General features: G+C 39.2%; 1 protein-coding gene across 1 annotated transcript in view; it reads right to left on the reverse strand.

Annotated features, from left to right (window-relative positions):
* The window catches only part of LOC113682796 (uncharacterized), a 75,177-nt gene that overhangs the window by 55,372 nt on the left and 216 nt on the right, over positions 1 to 19,589 (reverse strand). The window contains exons 2-48 of the mRNA XM_089181556.1: positions 19,437 to 19,559; positions 19,087 to 19,212; positions 18,863 to 18,985; positions 18,607 to 18,732; positions 18,167 to 18,289; positions 17,414 to 17,539; positions 16,988 to 17,104; positions 16,617 to 16,742; positions 16,425 to 16,529; positions 16,223 to 16,348; positions 15,987 to 16,109; positions 15,126 to 15,251; positions 14,594 to 14,719; positions 14,358 to 14,474; positions 13,925 to 14,053; positions 13,691 to 13,816; positions 13,396 to 13,512; positions 12,752 to 12,877; positions 12,557 to 12,670; positions 12,004 to 12,129; positions 11,786 to 11,911; positions 11,568 to 11,693; positions 11,197 to 11,301; positions 10,502 to 10,627; positions 10,244 to 10,369; positions 9,855 to 9,965; positions 9,471 to 9,596; positions 9,142 to 9,267; positions 8,522 to 8,647; positions 8,119 to 8,244; positions 7,755 to 7,871; positions 7,399 to 7,524; positions 7,117 to 7,242; positions 6,394 to 6,519; positions 6,168 to 6,293; positions 5,605 to 5,730; positions 5,018 to 5,143; positions 4,479 to 4,595; positions 4,221 to 4,346; positions 3,316 to 3,441; positions 2,807 to 2,932; positions 2,568 to 2,678; positions 1,861 to 1,983; positions 1,637 to 1,759; positions 1,412 to 1,534; positions 690 to 815; positions 239 to 364 (exon numbers count right to left, since the gene is read on the reverse strand). Of these exons, the coding sequence (XP_089037682.1) occupies positions 239 to 364; positions 690 to 815; positions 1,412 to 1,534; positions 1,637 to 1,759; positions 1,861 to 1,983; positions 2,568 to 2,678; positions 2,807 to 2,932; positions 3,316 to 3,441; positions 4,221 to 4,346; positions 4,479 to 4,595; positions 5,018 to 5,143; positions 5,605 to 5,730; positions 6,168 to 6,293; positions 6,394 to 6,519; positions 7,117 to 7,242; positions 7,399 to 7,524; positions 7,755 to 7,871; positions 8,119 to 8,244; positions 8,522 to 8,647; positions 9,142 to 9,267; positions 9,471 to 9,596; positions 9,855 to 9,965; positions 10,244 to 10,369; positions 10,502 to 10,627; positions 11,197 to 11,301; positions 11,568 to 11,693; positions 11,786 to 11,911; positions 12,004 to 12,129; positions 12,557 to 12,670; positions 12,752 to 12,877; positions 13,396 to 13,512; positions 13,691 to 13,816; positions 13,925 to 14,053; positions 14,358 to 14,474; positions 14,594 to 14,719; positions 15,126 to 15,251; positions 15,987 to 16,109; positions 16,223 to 16,348; positions 16,425 to 16,529; positions 16,617 to 16,742; positions 16,988 to 17,104; positions 17,414 to 17,539; positions 18,167 to 18,289; positions 18,607 to 18,732; positions 18,863 to 18,985; positions 19,087 to 19,212; positions 19,437 to 19,559 (5,775 nt within the window). The remainder of the gene's footprint in view (positions 1 to 238; positions 365 to 689; positions 816 to 1,411; positions 1,535 to 1,636; positions 1,760 to 1,860; positions 1,984 to 2,567; positions 2,679 to 2,806; positions 2,933 to 3,315; positions 3,442 to 4,220; positions 4,347 to 4,478; positions 4,596 to 5,017; positions 5,144 to 5,604; positions 5,731 to 6,167; positions 6,294 to 6,393; positions 6,520 to 7,116; positions 7,243 to 7,398; positions 7,525 to 7,754; positions 7,872 to 8,118; positions 8,245 to 8,521; positions 8,648 to 9,141; positions 9,268 to 9,470; positions 9,597 to 9,854; positions 9,966 to 10,243; positions 10,370 to 10,501; positions 10,628 to 11,196; positions 11,302 to 11,567; positions 11,694 to 11,785; positions 11,912 to 12,003; positions 12,130 to 12,556; positions 12,671 to 12,751; positions 12,878 to 13,395; positions 13,513 to 13,690; positions 13,817 to 13,924; positions 14,054 to 14,357; positions 14,475 to 14,593; positions 14,720 to 15,125; positions 15,252 to 15,986; positions 16,110 to 16,222; positions 16,349 to 16,424; positions 16,530 to 16,616; positions 16,743 to 16,987; positions 17,105 to 17,413; positions 17,540 to 18,166; positions 18,290 to 18,606; positions 18,733 to 18,862; positions 18,986 to 19,086; positions 19,213 to 19,436; positions 19,560 to 19,589) is intronic.

The following is a 19,589-nucleotide window of genomic DNA, read 5'->3' on the forward strand; positions in this document are numbered from 1 at the left end:
GAGGCAAAAAGGGCAAATCCCAAGAATTTCCATAGTATTCATTCACGGTGCTCATACAAGCGTGGATGTTGACATGGAAGTCAGCTAGGTACCCTAGATTTGACACTAGGTGAACCCTCCCCGTTGAAATATCTTTACCACATCTCTGATAAGGACGATTACCATTACCATAATAACGCTTACAATTTCATCACATGAAAACAAGAAGCATAGATGGTGCTATAGAGGAATCCTGTACCTGAACAATTTTTACCATCACCCTGATATCCGTTGAGACAACGACAATTATATGAACCTTCTGTGTTTGTACACTGGGCTTTGCTGTCACACTCATTTGTTCCTGCACTTCCACACTCGTTTATATCTGTTATTGGGAGCAAAGACAAGGAGTTAAATAGCGACACCGGCACAGTTACTGGGCATCGGTAGTTAGTAAGAAAAGATAAGCTGTCAGGTGTACACTGCATTTTTGCGATCTTCATCGGAAAACGCGGCAATCAATGAGTTTAAAATTCTTTTAGCTTGCACTCGCTTTATGGCGTCAGTCTTACAATGAGGCACTTTCTCCCTTCAAATTTGACTTATAAGTTTGCAAATTTTCCAAATCTTAATGTCCTATTTTGTCACTACTTTTGCTAAACTACCCTTTCTTGACACCGTACTAAAGCTACTAGAACAAATATTTTCACCTTTACAGTTTCTCCCATCGCCTCGATAGCCACTAAGACAGCGGCAGTTGTATGATCCTTCTGTGTTAAAACATTGAGCGTTGACATTACATTCGTTCGATTCAGGACTTGTACATTCATCAGTGTCTGCAATCATGAAAACAGAGGGTGTGTTCCTGGAATTTATATGTTGGTAGTAAGAGCACTCTTGGCCAAACGCATATTTAAATTCTTAGAAGAACGCGACGAAATATAAGATTTCTAAATTTATAACAAAACCATTAAAAACTAGAATAATCCGTCAGCATTTACACAGAGAGCATTGGAATCGCAATCGTTTCTGTCAGAACTTTGGCATTCATCAATTTCTAGAAGCAAGAGATTAAGCTGTTACGAGAGCAAAATGGTTACTTGAATGCTGTCTGCCTCGCACAGTATCGGTGTTTCTAAAGAGATTTTCATATGGGCATAATATATATTTGATTCTGATAGCAAGCTAGTTATCTTGACAATTCCCTGCCTTTCCAGTGTACGGAGGGGCGCTGCTACACGAATACGATCCAATCGTGTTGACGCACACCTCATTAGCAGTGCATGGGTCATTCTCCGCATATTCGTCAAGATCTATTATAAAATATTTATTCATAACTTAGGGACGGGGTTGCTGAGAGTAATTTTCAAATTATGTTCTTACCCTTACGGCTTAAACCCGGCCATTTTTAACGAAATAAATATTGGCATACCTTCACAAGTTCTGCCATCGCCACTAAAACCTTGCTTGCACTGACAGACATAACTTCCCAGGGTGTTGGTACACGAGGCATTAACATGACAAAGGTTCTTTCCTTGTTCACATTCGTTTACATCTGTAAAAAAAAAGAAATCCATTTATGATCTTATAACTTCCTGGTACAAACTGCGTTATGGCTTAAACACAGCCATTTTTAACGAAATAAATGTTGGCATACCTTCACAAGTTCTGCCATCGCCACTAAAACCTGGCTTGCACTGACAGACATAACTTCCCAGGGTGTTGGTACACGAGGCATTAACATGACAAAGGTTCTTTCCTTGTTCACATTCGTTTACATCTGTAAAAAAAAGACATCCATTTATGATGTTATAACTTCCTGGTACAAACTACGTTATGGCTTAAACACAGCCATTTTTAACGAAATAAATGTTGGCATACCTTCACAAGTTCTGCCATCGCCACTAAAACCTGGCTTGCACTGACAGACATAACTTCCCAGAGTGTTGGTACACGAGGCATTAACATGACAAAGGTTCTTTCCTTGTTCACATTCGTTAACATCTGTAAAAAAAAAAAAAAAGACATCCATTTATGATCTTATAACTTCCTAATACAAACTGCGTTATTGAAGGTCCTCTCTCAATTATGCGTCGATCAATTGGAGGCTTCAACCCCACCCACCCCACCCACCCCCCCCGCCACGAGCAAAAATTGCGCTCAAATGCCCCACTCAAGCACAATTCATTATTGAACAGTTCTTCGTGCGATCAACGAATGTTTTAGAATTTAGCAAAGTCACGTATTAGTTTTCGATTCTCCTGTTGGGGGTCAAAATCCGAACCTCAGCAACACGGACGATAGTCAAATGCCCGTGGGTTGTCCAGGAAGAATTAAATTGATCAGTGCATTAGGAAGTATGGTGAGGGTACAAAACGATGACTAAATTGCTTGACAAGAAAACAACAAAGATGTCCTTATCACAACAAATTGGAATTCACTTCACCATGAGTGAACGAAAAAGACCCTCCAATTACTCAGAGAAGACTCACTGATAAATAAAATACGTTGGAATTATCACAATAAAATTAACAAACCTATGATCAAAGAGAACACTAAATACAAAAATATATATATACAAATTAAACCTGTGCAATTGTCGCCATTCCCAGTGTATCCACTTGAACATGAACAATAAGGAAAGAAATCATCCTCGACGCAGTAAGAATTGTTGCCGCATTTCGGATCACAGCCTTGAACTACGGCAGAAAATAACCAAATAATCGGAATCATAGCATAACAATTGTAGTACGGGAGAAAAAGGCTCACCTGAGTTTGAGGTGTGGTAGGACGGTTTCTTTTAATATGATGTTTTAAGTTTAATCACCTTTACAACGACTGCCGTCCCCAATGTATCCAGTGAGGCAGCGACAAATGTAGGATCCTTCAGTGTTAGTACACAATGCATTGGGATCGCATTCGTTGGTATCGTTTCTGGCACACTCGTCAATATCTACATACATCAAAATACAGAAAACTGAAAGACTGGTTTTAAATTGACAACACTTCTTGGCTATATCCTTGTTCTCTACTTGTGATTATCATAATTGTAGTGGTAATGAGACATTTTTTATAGTTCCTACAGGTTGTATGTCCTCAATATTAATGCTCGGCACATTTCAAGGAAGAAAATCACTGATAGAATAATGCTTTCATCAAAGAGTAGACTATCACCTCTTCTAATGAATACAGGGGGTAGATTTCTAAGGAAACAGTGGTGCTGCGTCGATGGGGGAGTATAAGAGTACAAGATAATTTTAGTTTTATCAAACGAGTTGATAATGTAAATTTGCCACCATAATGAGTTTCAAAGCTGACGTTTCGTTATCTTATCACCTGTACAGGTCACTCCGTCCCCTTGGTAACCAGCTAAACAGTGGCAAGAGTATGATCCGTTCGTGTTGGTGCATAGGGCATTAGCTCCACAGTTATTTGACTCAGCATTTACACATTCATCAATATCTGCGTTTCCAAATATAATCAGAAACTTTAACAATGACTGATGGGGTGAGTAATGGTTATTTGGTGATTTGTTCCGGAATTAGAGCAGTTTTCAAATAAGTTTCAAAAACCACAACCAAAACCAAAGAAATCACAATAGCCAATCAGAACGGAGGTCGACATCGGCGTTAGCCAATGAGAATTCAAAGTAAAAACAGGCAAAGAGCATGAAACGCGGGAAAACGCGGGTGGCCAAATCGTAATTGTTTTTTTAGTTTTGAATCTGATTGGATGAGAAGTTGGCGCGAGTTTTTTGAACCAATCACAAAACGAAGTTAAGCAAATTTAAAGGGTTCATAGATTATATTATTATTATTATATTTGAAAACTGCTTAATACCCCAAATAGAAAGTTCTGGGTTCAAGCTCCTTCATGAGCTATATATTTCTGGGGCACGCCACTTAACTTTCATCGTACTTGTCTCCAATGAATATTCATAGGTACCCAGCAAGCGGTCAAAAAACTTAACAAAATTTTGGTAGGTCATGCGACATAAACTAGTATCCCTCTTAGGAGAAGTACATTGTCATACCCCTAATTGGCTCATACTGTGGAGTCGAAGTGAAGATCCATTAGATTGGTAAGATTTTTAAAGCTTTATGACTGATGTGACGAAAGATGTCTAAGCTAGTATTGTATCCAACTAAAACTTCTATAAAAAAGCAAGTACACGAAGCTCGAATTTTACCGGTTTGACGGTAACAATGGGAAGATAAATACATTTAGGAATATGATCGCACCTTCGCAAAATCTGCCATCTCCCTCGTATCCTCTAAGACAACGGCAGATGTAGAAACCTTCCACGTTTGTACAGAGAGCATTGGAATCGCATTCGTTTAGATCAGAATTCTCGCACTCATCCAGATCTACAGCAACGGTAAAGAAAAATGAATCATTCGTTGCAAATAACTCATTGCATTAATCAATATAATTCTGCGTTGAACAAGCAAAATGGCAAAGACAAAAAGAAATATTTCAAATAGCAGTGTAAAATGTACCTGTACAGTTAAAACCGTCTCCCTGGAAACCAGCATTGCATACACATTTAGGAAATCCATCGCTATCCTGACAAAATGCGTTTGGACCGCAAGATGGAGAACAACCAGGTAGAACGGCTAAAAATTTAGAGTAGCAATGAACTGATTTAGGCGAACTATCATGTCTTTCTTTCGTGCTAGATCTTATGAATCTAGTGGTCATGTACATCTAGGAGCTTATTCCGAATTTCAAAGCATAGGATCTGAAATGTTACTCCTGGATCTACTGCCGGTGAATGGCATTCAAGTTCACTGCAAGCAACCCTTTCATAGTTCCTCTGTTACTCTCCTAGAAATTTTAATAATACGCACCCATAGTCTTGAGAACAGATGGGCAAAGTATCTTGCGGAGAAAAAAAAAACACGCAAGGACCCCGACCTCTCGCCCCTGCCCTTACCACAAGACCACCACCGCGTCTCTCCCTAACCATGTAAGGATTATGTGGTTATGATTAAAAAATAGGTTCTACCGCTTACAAATGGTGTAGCCTTGTTTTCACCTGTGCAATTTTTACCATCGCCCTGATATCCACTGTTGCAGCGACAGACATGCGATCCCTCAGTGTTGTTGCACACAGCGTTGGCATGACATTGGTTTAATTCAGGATCGCTGCATTCGTCGATATCTAAAGTTATATAGAAGTCCTTTTGAGCACATATTATTTCTAGGGCAGTCGTAAATAAGCAAGAATTAAAATATGCTAGGAAAGAGATTTTTGACATATGATACCCATAGCTATCCTTAGCTGTTGGATGAACTCCATTTTCTCCGAGGTCATAGGGGGAATAAGGAATTAGCCCTTTTAACTCCTGATAGCGACTTACACGTAACTTTCCCTCTAATACCCATACATTATCCAGCAAACTGGTTCTGAGAATACTCACACTTATCAGGTAGAAGTTGTTATCTTGATCTAATCCCAAAATTCTCTAACGAATGTACAATGAAATGTGTAGCAGTTGAGAAATTAAAAATAAGATATTGGGATTTAAGGGTTAAACACGAATGATTTGTGTTTACATATTGCGTACGAGGAAGGCAAAAGGTGTTAAGTTTGACTAAAGAACCGTTTATACTTTTTCACACCTATACATTGTCTTCCATCTCCATTGTAACCCTTCAGACACCGACAGATGTATGACCCCTCGCTGTTGCTGCATAGAGCATTGGGGTCACACTCGTTATTTTCATCGTTTGAGCATTCGTCGATATCTAAAAATAGTAATAAAAAAATGAATTTCATAATGGATATGATATGAACACCCTGGATCTACATTTATAGCGCAAGGTAGTTTCTGTAGAAAGCATTGTAGTTACGCTCGTTACTTTCAGGGCTATAAAAAGTTTTGTGTCATTTTCTGTAACGAGTTAAGTTAACCTCAGCTCGACCAAAGAAAACCACATTGGTTAGGAGAAATAAGGCAAAAATTTATGAATGAAATAGACTCGCTTTAAATGACCAATTTAATTGCTAATTGGTCAAGATAAAGAGAGAAACGTTGAAGCACCTCCTTTACCAATCCCAAAAATAAATAAGGGCTCAAGTCCGAGCATCCCCTGGATATACTCCCTTACAACTAAACACATATGATCCCAACGATAACTGATGATCTGTTTACTAAGAGAATCTCCCAAGTATCACATTTTACCTGTACAGTTTGTTCCATCTCCCATATACCCTCTCCGACATCGGCAGGTATAGGATCCTTCAGTGTTATTACATAAGGCGTTTGGATCACACTGGTTTGATTCAGTAGTATTACACTCGTCAACATCTATTTTAGCAAAAAACGATTTTTGAGCGATCGTTGGATGAGAGTTTTCTTTAATCTACATAACATGGTAATTATTTTAACCATTAACGCCCTAACATACCAGTGCAAAACCGCCCGTCACCCCTGTAGCCTTGAAAACAGCGACAAACGTAAGATCCTTTTGTGTTGGTGCAGAGAGCATTGACATCACACTCGTTATCGTCGTCACGTGCGCATTCATTAATGTCTGGATCAAAAAATATATGAAATTAAATGTTGAAGGCAACTGGTGATTATTTGGAAGCCTATGGCTCAAAAAGGATCAGAGCTAAATTGTCAGGATTCATTCATCGATATCTAGAGATATGAAAATTCATTTTCAAATAAACGATTGCGATGTGTTTTAAGCGTAATATATGCTTTACATTTTCAAACATCCTAAATCTATCTCTACACAGGTCTTCTTTTTGCTCCATCCTTTGCTGTTCTGGTGAGTAGACAATTAGACATTTACAAACACGCCCAAGTGACCCACTTCAGTAAAGCTCTTCCCAGGTTTTCATAGCATGAAAGTATTGCTAGTCTCCATGTATGGAATGCTAATGAAAAGAAATTTATCCACTGAGACCTTCCACAATCCCCTTGCACATGTTACAGGGTATCCCTACACAATTTCTCTGTTGAACCTTTGTACTACTGGGCAGAGGAACTGTGACTTTCCGACTGACGGTTCCACGCTGATCATCATAAAATCAAGTCTAGTTCTCCGCAATACCTCTTTCATATACCATACCAGCTCCTTTATAAATTCATGTACATATACTTTTCGGGTAGATCACTGTACCTGAACAGTTTATTCCGTCTCCAGCATACCCCCTGACACATCGACACACATAGGACCCCTCGATGTTAGTGCACAGGGCGTTGGCATCACATTCGTTTCTTTCAGGAATTGTGCATTCATCAATGTCTAAGAACAACGAAAAGCAGTTCAAATCGACCTTATCAAAGTTCAAGGTCTTTATATAGCTCGAAGGATTGAATAATATAACGTAATGTCTTCTTTCTTGGGGATTCTAAGTACAAGAATACTTTACTTTCCATCCTGCCAAAGACAAAGATTTACCTGAGCAATTTTTCCCATCACCACTGTACCCTCTTAGACATCGGCAAACATAAGAACCTTCAGTATTGGTGCAAAGTGCGTTGGAATGACAATCGTTATTATCAGGACTTGCACACTCATCAACATCTGCAGCGATCGAACAAAAAGCGGGAACAAACTCAATTACAGAAGTCAATTTGATTACAGAAAAGTGATTGGACGACATCCCTGTGTCTACCTTTGCATTCGCTGTTGGTATATAGGGCGTTAGGATCACAGTTATTTTCAATTTCATTCGCAAATTCATCAATGTCTAAAATGGAAAATGAAAAATCAAACGAAGTGCAAGCAAAAAGATTATTCGAATCATTTTGTACCTTCACAGTCTCCTTCACCATTATAACCTTCCTTGCATAAACAAACAGGAACTCCACTGCTTTTCTGACAAAATGCGTTTCTGCCACAAGGTGGGTCACAAACCAATAACTCAGAAGCTGGAAACAAATGTTAAATATATTTATGTCACATAATAAAAACATACTACTAGGGTAGCGCAAGATCAAAATCCTAGACCTTGCGTAACCTTGGTGCATGGATCGCTAGACGGTCAATTTATCAACAAAGACATGAAAAGAGCACCAGATCACACAAATTTACTTCCGTTAAGAAAAATTGTTCCACTAACAGAGTATTAAACCCAGTTCACTTCACGTTAAAAACAACTGAATTTGTTACCAGTACCTGTGCAATTCCTGCCGTCCCCTTCATATCCTTTGAAGCAGCGACAGACGTAGGATCCTTCAGTGTTCGTACACAGAGCGTTGGAGTCACACTCGTTGGTTTCGACATTCGCACATTCATCAACTTCTACAACATCACCAGCGAAGATTACTTTAATTCTAATGTTATATTACGATAACGTAAAACTACATCGTAGCTTAAACTGATAAGAGAATGTCTCATGTTTGGCAAACAGTTTTAAATGCCCTGAGGTAGCCCCCTAAACTTATCAGCAAACGTCATAAGCATCCCACTGCAAATAGTTACTTTTCTACATCAACAAGCTCCATTAACTTGCATCAGTTCCCCCAATATACATTACATATCAGCATAAATAACACTGAGCCAGTGATTTGCATTGTACCTGTACAAATTGTGCCATTTCCCCCATAACCTCTTAAACAGCGGCAAACATAAGAGCCCTCCGTATTAGTACATAGAGCGTTCAAATGGCAACTGTTTGTTTCAGAATTCTCGCATTCATTGGAATCTGTAACGGTAAATACAACAAATTAAAACGTGATGCTTTTATGTGAATGGACAAAACAAAAAAAAATTTCAGTAAATAATCTGAGGGGCAATCACATTCATTTGATTCAGAGCTTGCACACTCGGCAGTATCTCCAAGTTATATCGTGAAAGGATGGCGTAAATAAATATTTCATTGGAAACGTATGTATTTTGATCGAGCTTTCCAGCTCACCAAACGGTACATGGGTAAATGAACGATTGATCGACTGATTTAACTAGCTTAGTCTTTCGTCAAATTAATATGTTCTTAATCTTTTCCAAACAGTGTATTCTAATGATAAGCACATCAAAGAAACATGATAAATCAAGATAAAAATAAGGCATGTTCAATCGCTCCAATTTCTTTTTTCAAGTCGCCGGATAGAAAACTCCTTTGGCCTCTGTCAGAAGATCTTCATGTAGTGCTTTCTTTTTAAAATTTAATAACACAGTAATATTTATATTATAACCAACCGATACAGTCCAGTCCATCTCCCTCATATCCCTGAATACAGCGGCAGACGTAAGATCCTTCAGTGTTCGTGCACAGGGCATTGGTGTCACAGTCGTTACCATCAGCATTTGCACATTCATCAACATCTGTTGCCGAGTAAAATTGAATTATTCACCACTACTACACTAAAGGGTTATAGTTCGGCAAGACCGCCTGTACAGTTGAACAGGTAAAAAAAAAAAAAAAAAAACTCGATAGGCAGCTTCGCTAACCAGGTCAACTGATTTGTGATTTTACATTTGATAAATATTTCAAAACAACAGTCACAACAATCACAACAAAAATATACCTATACAACGTTCCCCGTCCCCTTGGTACCCTCTGAGGCAGCGACACACATAGGATCCCTCGGTGTTGGTGCAAAACGAGAGAGGGCCACAGTCGTTTGTATCTGCACTGGCACATTCATCAATATCTATTTTAAATCGAAGAAACACAAGAAAGGTTAATTTATAAGTTACTAAAAAGAAAAAAATACAACTTGACTTGCCTAGCAGTGTATGTCAATTTTGCCCATCCTACCTACTCAACGAGGGTACTATCATTTTTCTAGCAAACATGCCACTGTTACTCGAAATGCATTTGTTCCTACTGATTGTGAATTTAACTCGACCCAAATGCTACGAAGATTCCTGCCTAGCTTTAGTTTTAAGGAAATAAGGCAAGGGCTCACCTGTGCAGTTATCTTCTCCAGCAAAACCGCCTACACACACGCATTCAGCCACTCCAGTAAAGTTCTGACAAACTCTGTTTTCACCACAAGGCGGGTCGCAAGAGAAATCTTCTGCAGTTGAGTAATACGAGATAATATTATACATAAAGAATATGAAAAATAGGTAGACTCAGGGCAACTGTGTCGAAATCGCAATTTAATTTTAAAATGAAAAAAAGAAGATCCAAACAACTTCTCCATAATTTACTGTGCTATTTCCTGCAAACACGCGGCGAAGAGGAGAGGAGAACTTTGTAGACGAATGCCGATAAAGAAGAAGTACAGCGGCTTAAAGAATCGCTGATCAGATCGTTCACGTTACAGTAAAATGATTAAAGTCACTCCCCTACCTGTACACGTTTTACCATCTCCTCTGAAACCTTTAAAGCAGCGACACACATAGGATCCTTCCGTGTTGGTACACAAAGCGTTGGGATCGCAATCGTTAATCGTAGCACTTCTGCATTCATCTAAGTCTTAACAAAGAGGAAAAAAAAATTATTTAATGCCCACAATTGTTAACGCATGAGATGTACCTATTTTTAATGAGATCACAGGGGCAAGGGTAGATCACACTTTCCAAATAAATATTTTTTTTGTCTCGGTACCTGTACATCTCCTTCCATCCCCTACATAACCCTTTAAACAACGGCAGACATACGAGCCGTATGTGTTGGTGCAAAGAGCGTTTGAGTCACATGCGTTGGTTTCCAATAAAGCACACTCATCTTCATCTAAAGATCAACAATACAAAGAAAACTTTATTTAGGTTTAGGAAGATTTGAATTTGACGAATATGCATTGATATCATTAACCAACAATGTTTTAATGTTGAATCGTAAGCCATTATCCTAAATCGTCTCAGCTCAGCTGAGGTTTACTGACTGCTTAGAGTGTTAAGGCAGTGTACTATCTAGAAAGCGAACTGGTTCTCCCTCGGGTTGCAGAATGACTAACGAAGTAGTGTAAGATGAGGTGAGTAGTAAGGCGACCAAGCAATGGTTTTACACAGGATTGCATATTTTTATATCAAAGTGACTTTATTAAGCAGCAATAGCGTTTAAGACAAGAAGGGGTTCACATCACACTAACTACTTTGACGTTTCTTACATTTTCTTTAACGTTTTAACGCTCATTTTTTCTTTGTCCCACGCTCGTGACATGACGAAAATACATCTTTCACTATTACTTTGAAATGACCAAAAATTAATGAGAACTAAAGTTGATCTTCTTGGTTGTATCCAATTTCTAAGTTTACTAATACTAAGACCAATGCAGTCGAGATTTCTTTCCTGACACCTACCAGAGCAGTTGTATCCGTCCCCTTGGAAACCAAAATTACAGACACACGCCCCTCCTAGACACTGAGCGTTTGGCCCACAAGATGGAGAACAGGTTGGTACAACGGCTGATTAGGAAATAAATAAAGAGGGTAAATTTCTAAAGAAACTATGATGCTGCGTCGGTGGAAGAGTATAACAGAGTAATTTAGTGTTGTCGACTGAGTTGATAACGTAAATTGGCCACCGTAAAGAGTTACAAGGCTAAGGTTTCGAGCATTAGCCCTTTGTCAGAGTAATTGGCCAATTACCCTGATTAGGAAATAAATATCAAGTTATAGTTATGGATGAGATACTCAAAAAATAAACAGTTAGAGTATAAAGTTGTAGATACCTGTGCATTTTCTTCCATCTCCCTCGTATCCTCTCAAACAGCGACAAACGTAAGATCCTTCGGTGTTAGTGCAAAGGGCGTTTGGATGACAATCGTTTTTGCCTTCATCAACACATTCGTCGATGTCTGCAAATTGGTAGCTGACGTTATTTTGGGTAACGGGAAAACTATGAAAATCTCAAGTAAGAAAGCATCCTCTAACTTAATATTTTGCTGACCTGAACAATTTTTACCATCTCCAATATAGCCTTTTAGACAACGACAGATATAGGAACCTTCAGTGTTTGTACAAAGAGAGTTTGGACCACAATCATTTTCGTCTTCGTTAGCGCATTCGTCTACATCTGGAAATGAAATAAGGAATATATAAGACCAAAGGGCAAGGAATCAATATAATCTACTTTAGGTTAAGTGTGTTGTGGTCAAAGATTTATACCTCTACAGTTTCTTCCATCTCCAATGTAGCCCCTTAAACAGCGACAGATATGAGAACCCTCAGTATTTGTGCACAAGGCGTTCACATCACAGCTATTTAATTCAAAACTTGCACACTCGTCAATGTCTAAAGGGAGAATCAAAGTCAATTTAATAGTGAGAAAAAACTTTTTCAGATGACAAGAAAATTAAAAAAAGCACGAACGATTATGATATTGTTGTTTCTGAAAACAGGATTTTGTTACAGGAGATGTGCCGGAGTCATTTATCGATAAAGCAATTTACAAGGTATAAAGTCGCCCCCTAAACCAGATAAAGAAGGGACCGCTCTGAATACTTGAAAGGGTGGCATTTCAATGAGACTGGTCCGTAACTGATGGTCAGAAAGAGGTCAGTTGTCGAGATCCCGCCAGATGTTTTTAATTGTTCTTAAATTAATCAACCCCTATATTCTGTGTAAACAGTTCTTCCGAAAGGAACACAAAGTTGCAATTCTTAGGAAATAGAGCGGTACAAAGAACGTGACCGTGTTCCTAGTATTATCAAAAACTTACCACTGCAGTTATATCCGTCACCAAGGTAACCAGCTCTACAATCACAGAACGCAAATTCACCTCTTCCCTGACAAAAAGCATTTGGGCCGCATGAAGGAGAACAGCCAGGAAACACTGATAAAATATTTGAAACACCTACAGTAAACACAATGCTTAAAGAACAATCAATCCCTCTGTATCACGAACGTTACATACCTGTGCAATTTCTGCCGTCGCCTTCATATCCCTTTAAACAGCGACATACGTAAGACCCTTCAGTGTTGGTGCAAAGAGCGTTTGGATCACAATCGTTTCGGTCCTTATCGGTACATTCATCGATATCTAAAAGAGCAACAACACTTGAATTCAGAATTAAATCATGGATGCAAGGGGCTTTTCGTTCGTGACTTTATTTTGGGTTAGTATCTTGGTAATCTTCTGGGCAGTAGAAGTAATATACCATAGTTATCACTGCGCGACGACAGCGCGCGAGAACTCTATGTTACTTAAGTTTTAACCACACGTGGATACTTATTTGAGAGTTTTTCCCAAGGACTTGAATCCCGTCCTTATTTGAAAATTAGTGTGCAAAAAGGGAAGGACTACACTAAGCGTAAGCGCCAAACTTCCTTTCTCGAATGGATTACAAGTGATCTTGTCTGAACGGTTTAATTGAAGCAAAGCCAAAAACTACCTTGAAAGGAGTTGGTTCACGACGATTTGGGAATCATTTTCAAAACGCACAATTTATAGTGTGATTCAAACTCCTATTTTTTTGTCATTTGCGCATTCCGCCACAAAGCTCTTTCAATTTGCTAGGTATTATCTACGGATCATGTGAGCTGGATGGTCCTGTTTACCTGTGCAAAAGTCTTCCCCGCTGAAGCCATCTTTACACACACATTCTGGAAATCCTATGTAATTTTGACAAACTTTGTTTCCAGTACAGGGTGGGTCGCAAACGATCTCTTCTATTTCTGTATGAAAGAGTATTTCTTTTATCAATAATACTAATCAAAATTATGCACCATTAGTACTTAGCTAACGATGTTACTTAAACTATTTCTTATTTGGTACTTGGTTTGTTCTTAAAATAATCTTTCGGTTCATTATAAACAAAAAAAAAATGACAAAGCAAAAACAATGTCGTCTTACCTTCACATGTTTTACCATCTCCACTAAAACCTCTAAAGCAGCGACACACGTACGAGCCCTCGGTGTTAGTACAAAGCGCGTTGGTGTCACAGTCATTGTTTCCAGGTCTTTCACACTCGTCAATATCTGAGTTTCATTACAAAATACGAACTGAACCAGCCATACAAGCAAAGAAATGATTTTCTTTCCTATTACAAGTATGAAACAGACGTTAACTAAAACCGTCCACTGTACCTGTGCAGTTTCTTCCATCGCCAACGTATCCTCTTAGACAGCGGCACAGATAAGATCCCTCTGTGTTGGTGCATAGCGCGCTTGAGTGACATGTGCTAGCGGCTTCAGAAAGTAAGCATTCATCAACATCTGCAATAGAGAAGAAAAACAGTCATTAGCGAGCGTAACTTGGCCAAGTCAAAGATTGTTAGTTCCGAAAAAACCTTCTGACTTTCCTCGCTTACCACCAAAAGCAACACCTTCAAAGCAACTAAGAGGGTTTATGACTTGCTGTTTCCAAAAATCTTTCAAAAAGCGCGTTCGATTTTAATTTGAGGTCTATAAGAATATTTGAAAGTTAAGTACATCTACAAAATTTAAAGAAACGGTTTCTTTTTGTACAGCATACGAGAATATGAACACTGGTTCAGCTGGAAAGAACGTAACAGCATACCTGTGCACCTGTAGCCATCGCCTTGGTAACCAGAATTACACTCACAGTAAGAGAGTCCATCGTCTTGCTGACAAAAAGCATTCGACCCACATGAAGGAGAACAGCCGGGAACGACAACTGAAAACGCAAATGGAAAACTAATCCACAAATCCAGTCAACCAATGATGGGCACACAAACAAAAACAGCCTCAAAACAAAAACAATAACAAAATCCATCAATAAAAGACAGTAAATACCTGTACAATTTCTTCCATTTCCTTGATATCCTCTCAAGCAGCGGCAAACATAAGATCCCTCGGTGTTGGTACAAAGAGCGTTGGGATCACAATCGTTTTGATTTTCCTCGGTGCATTCGTTTACGTCTAGGATTACACAAAATATTTTTAAAATTACAAATAAAAAGCATTACATCTTAAAAAGATGACTTGTTGCATGAATCACAGTCAAAAAGACCCAAAAATGAGCCATCAGTGTTGGTGCACAAAGCATTTGGGTCGCATTCGTTTGCCCCAATTGCTGCACACTCGTCCACATCTACAAAATTCAAGCAAAGGCTTACAGATAAAATAGCGCTGCAGGAAAAGCAGCGGCCTTTTTAGTTCGTCACCCATGGGAAAGAAAAAAAAAGCCTATTGATGAGTTTATAGCACGCTCAACTAGTGTTTTGAAAGTTGCTCCATTTAGCAATAACTGTTAACTCCTTAAAAAACAAAAACAGCCTCAAAACAAAAACAATAACAAAATCCATCAATAAAAGACAGTAAATACCTGTACAATTTCTTCCATTTCCTTGATATCCTCTCAAGCAGCGGCAAACATAAGATCCCTCGATGTTGGTACAAAGAGCGTTGGGATCACAATCGTTTTGATTTTCCTCGGTGCATTCGTTTACGTCTAGGATTACACAAAATATTTTTAAAATTACAAATGAAAGGCATTACATCTGAAAAAGATGACTTGTTGCATGAGTCACGGTCAAAAAGACCCAAAAATGAGCCATCAGTGTTGGTGCACAAAGCATTTGGGTCGCATTCGTTTGCCCCAATTGTTGCACACTCGTCCACATCTACAAAATTCATGCAAAGGCTTACAGATAAAATAAAGCAGTAGGAAAAGCAGCGGCCTTTTAGTTAGTCACCCATGGGAAAGAAAAAAAAGCCTATTGATGAGTTAATAGCACGCTCAACTAGTGTTTTGAAAGTTGCTCCATTAATAGCAATAACCGTTAACTCCTTAACGCGCAAAAGTGATTAACATGTGATTTTTCCCTATAATATCTATACACTATCCGGCAAACAGGTATGAGAATACTCAAACATATCAGGGAGAAGTCGTTATCTTGATCTAACACCAGATTCTAATAAGTTATTTACAAGGAAACATGTAGCAGCTAAAGCGGAGAATTAACAATAAGTTTTTGGGGGTTAATAGGTTCAATAGAAATGTTCGAAAAAACCGAGAACTCAGTTTATTGTAAATCAGACGGCTACTAGGCGTGAGGCACCTTAGCCTCCGTATTATTGATAAAAAAAACGTTCTCGGCAAGCTGTTGATAAACCTTGGCTTTTGTTGAGAGCTTTGTGTTACAAAATTCCAACAAGATAAAACTCGCACAACTAACAACCTTACCTGTACAGTTTTTACCGTCGCCAGTAAACCCTTTTAAACAGCGACAGACATAGGAGCCCTCAGTGTTGTTACAAATAGCGTCGGAGTGACAATCGTGTTCAGGACTTGAACATTCATCGGCATCTTTTGGTTAATAATCAGAGGAAACAGAGAATTTCAATTCCCTGCCTGAATCATTATAAAAAGAACCTTTGATAATCCTATGGGTTGAATTTAAGGTTGGTGAATGTCCTTACCTGCGCAAAAGCGGCCATCCCCTTGATATCCCTTTAGACAGCGACAGATATAAGATCCTTCAATGTTGGTGCACAGAGCATTACGATCACATCCGTTTGTGTCTGGACTCGCACATTCATTAACATCTGTGAATGTAAAAGAAAACAAAGATTTAGATAGATATGGACACTGATAACAAAAAGAGCATTTTGTTCCACAAACCTTTGCAGTTGTATCCGTCACCTTGAAAACCAGAATCGCACACACACATCCCTTCCTGACAGAACGAGTTTGGACCACAGGGTGGAGAGCATATCGGTGTGACGGCTAAAATTGTTTGTTCATTGTTAGTGGGAAAATCGACTTCTCGAAAGACATTTTATTACCGGTATTGGCTACAATTTGGCTACACACCTACACAGCTTCGGCCATCTCCTTCAAACCCTCTTAGACAGCGACAAACATAAGATCCCTCTGTGTTGGTGCAAAGGGCGTTAGGGTCACACTCGTTGTTGCCTTCTTCTGCACATTCGTCAACATCTAGAGTGAACGAAACATAGGTTTGTTTTAAAATTTTAGAAAAGGAAGAATTGGATGAAGACAAAAAACGGGTGGGGAGGTTGTTCACGCATCTGCCGAAATATGTTGCGTTGTCTACGAAGTTCAGCTGGATAGTTTTCCTTCCTGACTATAAGGTTATTGGTGAATTCTTCGGTACAAGGAGAGTTTAAAAAGCTACCGTACAGGGAATTAGTGTACATGAGCATGGCTTGCCGTATGTATACCTGTGCAATTGTCTTCACCACTAAATCCATCAGCACACATGCAGTCTGGAACTCCAGTGAAATTTTGACACACTTTGTTTCCGGTACAAGGAGGGTTGCAAGCAACCCCTTCTATCCCTAAGGAAAGTAATTAAAAACTTGTCATTGGTTATTGGTCCTGAAGCTAATATACTCCCCACATCATCAAACGAATTGAATTGTTGCGCAAACGCCAAAATCTCTCTTTCTGGTTGAGGCGGGGCAAGGATTGTGCAATTGTTTCAGTTCTTTCATAGTGTACAGGCAGGAGGAGTTCTAAATTACATATTATGACTAAAATGGCCAGGCTGTAGGTCGAGATAGCCGTGGTAAAAGTAAATAAGCTCAAGAGGCGAAAGTATTAAAATCTTTCTGTACAATTAGGCAACCGACTTCGAGGAAACTTACGTCTGCAAAATTTCCCATCTCCTGAAAATCCTTTTAGACAGCGACAAACGTAGGAGCCGTCTGTGTTGGTACAAAGTGCATTCAGGTCACAGCTGTTTCTTTCAGTACTTGCACATTCGTCTGTATCTGTAGTTGACGATGGAGACGACGCACATTTGTCAAGAGATTATTCATTTTTAAGATTCCTTAACCCTTTCACCCCCATAGGTGACCAAGACAGAATTTCTCCTTACAATATCAATACAATATCATGCAGACAAGTGATGAGAATAAATACAAATACCAATCAGGGGATTATTACTCGATCCAAAACCAAATTCCCTATCGTGGAAAAGAAGGAGCGGCATTGAATCATTATCAATTCTGAGAAATGTCCAGAAATGCATGCAGTAACAAAAATGGCGAAAAATCGTCAAAATCGTCAAATTCGCCAAGCTAATTCCGTTTTGAGGAATTTGACTAAAAATTCGTCAAAGTCGTTAATTCCGCCGAGCTGATTTCGCTTCGACGCATTTGACTAAGATTCGCCATGATCGTCAAATCTATAAACATTCACTCGATTTGACGAAATTTCGTCAAATCTGTTGTTTTCGTTTTCGCGTGCATTTCTGGACAGAAGTGTTAATTTTAACCAATAAAAAGGGAAAATAGGCGTGAAAAAATAGTTACCGTATTTAGGACGGTATCGTCCACCAGTGCCATGCACAATAAGATTTGAATACTGTATTGGCACACAAAAACATTTATACTAACCAATGCATGTGGTTCCATTGCCATCAAACCCCGCCTTGCACATGCACTCTGGTTCTCCTGTGGAGTTCTTGCATACAGCATTGACATCGCACAAAGGATTGCATTTGAATGATGGTTCCACCGCTGAAGATAGAGTATAGTGACAGAAGTTATTCCTTTTTACCAATAACTTTACAAATAATAGTCCAAATTTAAAACTATAACAACTGTCGAGCCTTTCATTTGTTTGTGGGGGAATATAACGCTCGTTACCTCGTCGTGGTTCGACTAAGAGGTCGTTCATTAACTGAGAATCGAAAGTATTCGAACGGTAGCCACTCTAATAAACCACATCTTGTAACAGTGGCATCTGTTTTCACACAGGAAGCACCACCTAGCTTCAAAGTAGAGTCCAAATTCAAAGACGGGAAAGAAGACGTTATCATTATCTCGAGACTTACGAGTGCAAGTCAGTCCATCGCCTTTATATCCTTTCTTGCAGCGGCAGACATGTGAGCCCTCGGTATTGGTGCACATCGCATTTTTGTGACATTGGTTTAAGTCTGGAGAAACGCACTCATCAACATCTGAGAAGGAAATATAACACCTATCAGGATTGTTTGAAAGAGCTACCTATGTAAATTAGAAACATTTTTACCATCATCTTCTTCTCCACACACTTTTTAGCTCCGCATGAGAGTAGAGATGATTACTAACCTTTACATTTGACACCATCGCCATCAAACCCCGCCTTGCACATGCAGCTAGGAGTTCCTGTGAAGTTCTTGCACTCAGCGTTGACGTCACATACGGGGATACAGATGAACGGAGGTTCTGTTACTGTAAAAGAACAATAGTACAGTATGGTTTACTCATTTATGGCGGTCAGCACCTTGAGATCAATTTATCAAAGCCCCATTAAAAAACTCTGGTTAACTTACGCGTGCAAGTTACTCCGTCGCCTTTGAATCCTTTCTTGCAGCGGCAGACATATGAGCCCTCGGTATTGGTGCACATCGCATTTATGTTGCATTGATTGGCGCCAGGTGAACTGCATTCGTCGATATCTGAGTAATACAAATACATGCTCTTCTACAATCTTCTCTTTAATAAAAAGCATCTGCTTCCTCCCACACCCGGTGGGCATATTGTTTACATTACTAATTTCGCTGTGCAGCATTTTGTAGACGGCGTCTGCCGCTACCCTGTAACAAAATCGACCACTGCCCTGCTTTGTAGTGGCAAGTATTCAGGTTTGATACACAAAACACAAAGGTAAAACATGCCATACCTATGCAGTTGTTTCCGGACTTCTGATATCCCTCCTGACATTGGCAAGTAAAGCTTCCGTTGGAGTTAATACATTCACCTCCCGGGCCACAGTTGACTGAACCGACGGAACATTCGTCAATATCTAAGGCAAGATTTACGCGATTAAAAAAAA

The sequence above is a fragment of the Pocillopora damicornis genome, chromosome 9, assembly GCF_964200805.1.
Source record: "Pocillopora damicornis chromosome 9, jaPocDami1.2, whole genome shotgun sequence".
Taxonomy (NCBI): Eukaryota; Metazoa; Cnidaria; class Anthozoa; order Scleractinia; family Pocilloporidae; genus Pocillopora; species Pocillopora damicornis.